This window comes from Plasmodium cynomolgi, chromosome 13 (genome assembly GCF_000321355.1).
Source record: "Plasmodium cynomolgi strain B DNA, chromosome 13, whole genome shotgun sequence".
Taxonomy (NCBI): Eukaryota; Apicomplexa; class Aconoidasida; order Haemosporida; family Plasmodiidae; genus Plasmodium; species Plasmodium cynomolgi.
In genome coordinates this window covers 1010320-1018098 of record NC_020406.1, presented here as the reverse complement: position 1 = coordinate 1018098, position 7779 = coordinate 1010320, and the positions used below count along the sequence as shown (strand labels likewise).

The 7779-nt window shown below is 38.4% G+C and overlaps 2 protein-coding genes across 2 annotated transcripts in view; both read left to right on the top strand.

The window, feature by feature from the left end:
* The window catches only part of PCYB_133150 (lipase), a gene marked incomplete at both ends in the record, with an annotated part of 5600 nt that extends 1137 nt beyond the window's left edge, over positions 1-4463 (top strand). Inside the window, one exon of the mRNA XM_004224340.1 lies at positions 6-4463. Within this exon, the coding sequence (XP_004224388.1) occupies positions 6-4463 (4458 nt within the window). The remainder of the gene's footprint in view (positions 1-5) is intronic.
* Positions 4464-6309: 1846 nt separating this feature from the next.
* PCYB_133140 (hypothetical protein) lies at positions 6310-7188 on the top strand (the record flags this gene model as incomplete). The annotated part of the gene is made up of 2 exons (XM_004224339.1): positions 6310-6686; positions 7131-7188. 2 exons carry the CDS (start codon positions 6310-6312, stop codon positions 7186-7188), a joined length of 435 nt encoding a protein of 144 aa, XP_004224387.1.
* Between the last annotated feature and the right edge of the window lie 591 nt (positions 7189-7779).

Below are 7779 nucleotides of genomic sequence, written 5' to 3'. Positions count from 1 at the left end.
AAAAGGACCAAAGAGTTCAATCAGTCCTCCTAACTGATGAAGTAGCTACTGAAACGCCGCTGTCTGAACTCCGGGGAGACAAAAAAACTGATGAATGGATTCAGGCTATTCCCCTACCCGACGAAAAACTGGATAAAACGACTCTACCAGACAACCTAACTGACAAATTAGCTACTGGAACACCTCTGTCAGAATCTCGAGGAGACAAAAAAGATGATGAGTGGATTGAGGCAATCCCTATACCCAGTGAAAAAGTGGACCAAACAGTTCAACCAGGCCTCATAACCGATGAAGTAGCTACCGGAACGACGCTGTCAGACCACATACACTCCCAAGTAGACAATCAGAAGATCCCATCAACTCATGCACCAACCGAAGTAACCAGTCCGACAGTTCAGTCGGAATTCTCTTACGGAAAAATCAAAATAGATAATCAAAAGACTCCAGGAAAGAGTGTACCCAACCAGCGGGTGAACGAAAAAAAACCCAAAGAGAATATAGGCACACCATCGGGAGCAAGGGGCATAAAAAAATATGCAGAAAAGTTGCATCGAATTGCGAAAAGGGAAAAAAAAGAGGGCTCAAAAGAGGATGCAAAAGAGGATTCAAACGTAGAATCAAACGTAGAATCAAACGAAGAATCAAGCATAGAATCAAACGAAGAAACAAGCGAAGAAACAAGCGAAGAATCAAGCGAAGAATCAAGCGAAGAAGGAAACGAAGAAACAAAATGGGACACAATAGAGGACATAGCAGAAGAGGCCCTGAAGGAACAAACATGGAGCGAAAAAAAAGGAAGGAATAAAAAGGGTTGGTTTGGAAACTACTGGAGTCAAAGTTCAAAAAAAAGTAAATCAAGAAAATCAAGAAAACCAGAAAATGCTGAGAAAAAAGAAGAAATGAAAAAATCAAATTTAATTCCATTTATCTGTAAGAAGACTAATGTAAGAAAAGATGAACACGTTAAGTTAAATGCACAGAAATGTTCGGTGACGGAAGTTGCTAACACAGATTTAGATGCATGTGAAAAGAAAAATGTAGAAAATGAAATATCATTTGACAAAGACGGAATGATACAAAAAATAAACGGAGGTTATCTAAAGGTCCAACCCATTGACGACAACAAAACAGAAAAGGAAATAAAAGACGAAGAAGAAATTATACGAAGAGGAAGCATCGGTTTTCCTACGAACTCAAACAATCCTTATGTCGTAGGAGAATATATAACTAATACACAAGAACACGTGGGGGGGGGCGATGCAGAAGAAGGAAAACATTTAGACATGTTGGGCGGGCAGGTCGTTCGAGAAGGGGAAGGAGTGGAACCTTGCAATGCGATACAGAGGAGGGATGTAGATCTAGTGCCAATAATAGGAGAGAATAATGTGAGATTCGGAGGGGTGGATCAAGTGAAAAAGAAGGGTTCAAAATCGAAGAGGAGGAAAGAAGGGAAGAGGAGGAAAGGAGAGGCGAAAAAGAAAGCAGGCGATGCGAAAAAGGAGGAGGGAGAAGCGAAAGCGGAGGAGGGAGAAGCGAAAGCGGAAGAGGGAGAAGCGAAAGCGGAGGAGGGAGAAGCGAAAGCGGAAGAGGGAGAAGCGAAAGCGGAGGAGGGAGAAGCGAAAGCGGAAGAGGGAGAAGCGAAAGCGGAGGAGGGAGAAGCGAAAGCGGAAGAGGGAGAAGCGAAAGCGGAAGAGGGAGAAGCGAAAGCGGAAGAGGGAGAAGCGAAAGCGGAAGAGGAAGAAACCAAAAAGGAAGAGGAAGAAACCAAAAAGGAAGAGGAAGAAACCAAAAAGGAGGAGGGAGAAGAAACCAAAAAGGAAGAGGAAGAAGAAGTGAAAGTAGAAGATACCAGCACGAAAAAGGAAGATGCCGACACGGAAGATAGCGGCATCGACAGCGACGACGCACAGAACAAACAGATGGAGGTGGTGCTTAGGAAACCTGCGGAGGGTGAACATTTGGAAAATAAACTATACGACGACTATGAGGATGAAGATGATGATTATGATGATGATGATGATGACGACGACGACGACGACGACGACGAAGAAGAAGAAGAAGAGGACGAAGAAGACGAAGATGATGAGGAAGAAGAAGAAGAGGAGGAGGAGGAGCAGGAAGTGGATGACATCGATGAGGTAATAAATCGGCACCTGGACGAAGTGGAGCAAATTGAACAGTCTTTGGGGCTTGCAAAAAAAGATGATTCTACTGAAATAGATGTAGTGGCTACTCCCCCGAAAGGCAACAAGTCTGACAACGCGGACACAGAGAGCATCATAAGTGGAGGTAACGACGATTTGGGGGAAGAAAAAGAATTTGGGAAGAAAGATCGATTCAGATACAAATCGACCCATGTAAATGTGTACGAAAGGTATAAAAAGGACCTGAAGTTGTACAGCGAGATGTTGAAAGAAAATGAGCTAAATGAGTTTTACAAGGAAATAATAAGAAATCGAGAATTAGTAGACATCAATTACAAAAATGAATATGCTTTAAAAATGAAGTACCATAAAGGGTATGATTTTTCTCTACACAATTTACACATTGTGAATGAACAAAAGGCAAGTGAAAAATTTTATTCCAATTTTGTAGCAACCTGTGATGAGGAAGATAATGCGACATTTCAAGATGTCAATTATTTTGCTGACTTGACAAAAATAGATGTAGATCCCATAATGTTTAAAGAGTTTTACCTAAGATTTAGTGTATGTGATGGGGAATACTTACCTTTGAAAAGTACTTTGGTGGAAAAGATATGTTACCTAGCAAACCATTTAAAAAAAGAACCCTCTATTAATAGAATCAAAATTAGAAGGAAGAAATCGATTCTGTATCGCCTATTTTTGAATATAGTTAAAACGTTTAAAAAGTTACCCCTAAAACAGTGCATTAAGGATGTGGAAGAATCAAACTTGCTGGATATTTTTTTTCTCCTGAATGAAGAAATTGTAAAGGAATCGAAAAAAGAACTGAACATAGGGAAATGTCTAAATAATGTAATAGCTCGAAACCATGACTGGTACGATTTAATCAACTTCATCGTTATGATTATGTTTGGTTGTACAACGTACATGAAGGAACATTATTTCCTTACGGAGGAAGAAAGAAACAGATTCATAACAACGGATCAAATTGTAGATTTACCCATATTTGAATATCTGAACTCAAACGTCATTGACATTTTTGTCCCCGCCAATGTGCAAGCACAAATTGATATCGACCTGTTGAAAGACATTACAGATGCGCCTGAACATAAGAAAAAAATGTTTCAAACTTGGTATGTCTGCTATTTATTTACCCATAAGGTATATTTAGTAAATAAAATGTGGAATGTGATAAAAAAATGGGAAGCATCGAAATTTATCCCCAACCCCTGGTACATAGATCACGTAGGAAGTGCCTTAGTTCCTCAGATAATGAATTTACATCACCTGGAGGAAGATAAGTATGTCTTTTTCAGGTATATTGATTCTCTTCAAATTTTTGTATCTTTCAAGAGAAGCAAAAAATACCCCTTACCAAATTATGACAAGAACAATTTCCACTTGGTAGAACATATTGTAGCTTTTCAAGGATCGGCTAGCCCCTTTATGTGGATGCTAAATGTGATATACGAACTAACTTCGTACCCCTTTTTGACAAAGGGAAAACTGCACAAGGCGTATCTGTTCATATTCAAACGAGTAGTGAAGCCATACTTGCACGTATTAAAGAAAAACATTTTAAATGAAATTAAGGATGAGAAATCCAAGTATACCAAAGAGAATCCATATGTCATTATATTTACTGGTCACTCCTTTGGTGCAGCTATGGCCCATTTGAGCTCCTTTTATTTAGCCAAAATTTTGAAGGCTAAAAATAATCCCAAAGTGAAGGTGCTTTCTGTGACTTTTGGAATGCCCATGTTTTTTGATGACCAGTTTTCGGAAGACTTCCGAAAAAGTGGTGTCATTAGTAACAACATCAGTATTGATTATGACCCCATACCATACACTATGGCAATTCCTGGACTGAACGATTTTAAGGACCCGGATGAAGAAAAAAAATCATCCATCATTTTAAAGGTTAATGATTTGAAGAACTTAAATCATGATTTTGGTGAAAATATTTTCAACGGAAATGAACTGTTTCATCACGAAAGGAATCAACCTCGTTTTATGATACACCTCCTTACAAAATATATATTTAACAATAATGTTTTTCTCGAGTTGGGAGAGTTACACATTTCACAGACGCACTACTTTTTTTATTATGTGTTCTTAACTCTCCTGTCCGGATGGGCCAATGAGGCAGAATGGGGCACTTTCTTCCTGATCCCATTTTTCCTCTATGACATTATTGATTTCACACACAGCGAAATCATGACCAAGTCGAAAGAGGTGCACAAAAAGTATAGAGAAGATTTAATGAAAAAATTGCAGAGCAGCCAGAAGCATAAAGGTAGCAGCAGTAAGAAGTAGTCCAGGCGCCGCTGAGAAAACGGGTCCCCTGTGCATCGCGCACGTGTTCATACACCTATATATATGTGTATATGTGAATATATATGTATATATACAAGTGGCACTACGGGGGAGAAGATTATGTGATGCCCCCCCTCCCCCGCAGCCCCCCAGTTTGTATTTTACGTGTCGTATTTATCACGTGATCAATTGTTAATGACATGAATTTTTTTTTTTTTTGAAGTGAAAAAAAGTTTTTATCCGTGCTTCACAGATACGCGTCTGTGATTTATGGATACAAATCCTTTTTTTGTGGATTTAATTTTCTTTTTTTTAACCACCCCCTTGTCCCATTTGCACATTTCAGTTACCAATATGATTTATCTAGTTTTTATAATTTGCGCATTCTGCGCATTCTGCGCTGCTTGCACAGTATGCACAGTTTGCATAATTTGTATAATTTTTAGTATAATTTTTAATATTCCCCCCCTCACGCTGTTCTACACAGTGATTTTTAGTTACCTTTTCAATAACCACTCTCCACCCCCTTTCTCAACAAACAATTTGTTACCATTACTTTTTGGCAACAACCAATGCACAATTTAAAAAAAAAAAAATTGCTTTTGTTTTTAAAGGGAAGGCCTTCAATCGCATGCGCAAAGGAAGCGAGAAATGTTGCCAAACTGGATAGAAAAAAAATAAAGCGTGCATTACACGACTGTTAAAGACACGCGCGCGCTATTTATATATGATAACATGTAGGAAAACGTTTTGGATAGCCCCATCTCAACCACACTGGTAGTGGCGAATAGAACTGCGCAACGTGCTTTGAAACTCCCCCATAGCAACTTACGAGGTTGGGGGTCTTCCCTCACTAGCAGTCATGGGGGAACAAAAATGAGCGAACAGAAATAATGCTTCTTCTTTTTTGTTAATGGAGCAATTTCCTATTTTTCGCGCAAGTAGAATGTACCTACAAAGAGATGTTTTATGTCTCCGTGAGACTTGCTCTTGTTTTGTTAAAGACCGATGTGTAATTCACCATAATTGCATCGTTCCCATGAGAAAGGAAAGGGTGTGTTAGAAGTCACATGCTTTTGCCTCATATGTGTATAAAATGGGCACACTTATTCAGCTACGTTGAAATATTAAAATCGCGCTTCTGCAATAACAGGCAACACTTAAGGGTTAACTAAAAGGCTCTCCTTTTCCTTTTTGCTTTTTAATAAAATTGGGGGGGGGTAGCATTTCCCCTTAATTCTGGGGATGCCGTGCAGGTTAAAGGAGGGGCGTTTACGCAAAGATGTCATATATGTGTTCCCCTATGTGCATATAAAGCAATAAAAAAAAAGGAGGTACACATACATACATGCAGAAGGCGTAACGAAAAATTAAAAATTGCTAAAACGGTAATACTATAATGACGGTGATGCTTGTGTAAACTGCTTGAGAAATGAACAAATGGAACGAGCGCCCAAAAAAGCAAAAAAAAAAAAAATTCACATATTTTATGTGAACTGAAGCCATTTTTCATTGGCAAAACATCCTATCTTTTTGCATTTTTAAACCTAATTCGAATATTTTATATGAACTTCTTCCTTTTTCCTTCTTTTTTTGTTAATTTGCAACTACGGATGGGTATGGCAAAGCTGAAAACAGCTAAAGGTAGTTATTATAACTCCCCGAATAAAACAGCCGCGAACATTGAAAAGGGCAGACCTGTTCTCTATGTTGCATAATAATGACATAAAAAGTAAAAATGTCAAATGGTTTTATTGAATCCTTTATTGTAAATTAATTATGTTGGTTTATGCTGACGCACGTGTGTTGATGCTTCTTTCTTTGTCGCCGGTGACGTGTGCCAAAAATGGACAGGGAGGGCAACAAGGCTCCCGCAAAGGGAGTAGATTTACTGACAGTCAAAAATGTGATCCTGCTAGTGTTCGTCGTTACATCTTTTATACTTATTTATAAGTTCATGAAATATCGAAAGAGAGTTTCGGAATTTAAGAGGAATAACAAACTAGATGAAAAGATGAAAATGTCAAGGGAGAAAAGGCTGCAAGAATTGGAAAAAGAAATGATGGTTAATAAACAAAAAATGAGTGAACAAATGAACAAGGGAGATGACAAAAAAGATAAAGCATTAGACTCAGACAAACCAAAACCAGATTCAAAGGACAATTCGTCGTTCAACCATTTTAGGGATTTATCAAACTACTACAGGCCGTCCGTAAGAAATAGGTTACACGAAAAGCTTTAACATTAATATGATGTTTCTCCCTCCTGGGGTGCACATGTGCACACGGATGTGTGCAAGCATGCTTTCTCAACAGTCTACACACACATACATACACATATGAACTTACATGTATTTGCCCATTTATATTGTCCTCCCTTCGTAGGTACAAAAATTCAACCTCCTGACGATAGCTTGGATGAATTAAAGAGCATAAAAAAAAGAAAAAAGTAGGTGAGAGAGGCGAACAGTTCAGGCGTTCCTTAAAAACAGCATTTCCACCTTTAGCATCACTAACATGTGCTGTACGCCTATTCCTGCCCATTTTTATGCTCAATAATTCATCCTGTGTACTATTCGAGTCCAGTAATGCAGAAAAGGGGGAAATATGCATGTGCCCCTGTATGTCCCTACGGCGACGCGCTCCCGCATATTTCCCCATTTAGTAGAATAATAAAAACTAATGATTTGTTCATTGATAAAATTCCCCAGGGAATTCATGAATAATGAGACGTTTTTATTTAGCTACCATGTAAAAATGGGGACATCGTACGAGAGGGGCACCATTTTACTAATTTTTTATGTGCCATGCAGAACCGCTAAAACGTAGTGTACCGTTTATACATTCCCATGAGCGGTTACGCTTAATAACTCCACCTGTAATGCTTTCTACGAAGCAGAAAAATGACTTAAAAATTGCGTACAAAAAAAAAAAAAAAGTTAATCATACCATCGTGTTATAAATGCTTCATTTTGTTGTTCCTTTTTTTGAGAATATGTCGCATTATAATTGTAAAGCGGGAAAGGGTCATAAGATAATGTGCAGAAAAAAAAAAAAAAATAACATCGCCTTAGCGAACGTTGCAAGTGTCCGCATAAAGGTGGTTAATTCATTTCATTTCTGTTTTTTCCACTTTTTCGACTATTTCCACATTTCCTGTTTGCCACCCTTCTGCTTGAAGTTAATGCCAAAAAGGATGAATAAATATTGGGTTAAAAAAGCGTTTGCTAAACAATGTATTCACACCCATGCTGCAGCATCATGAAGGGTTATACAATTAACAGGCGCTTTAAAATGAAATACAACATTGCACACAC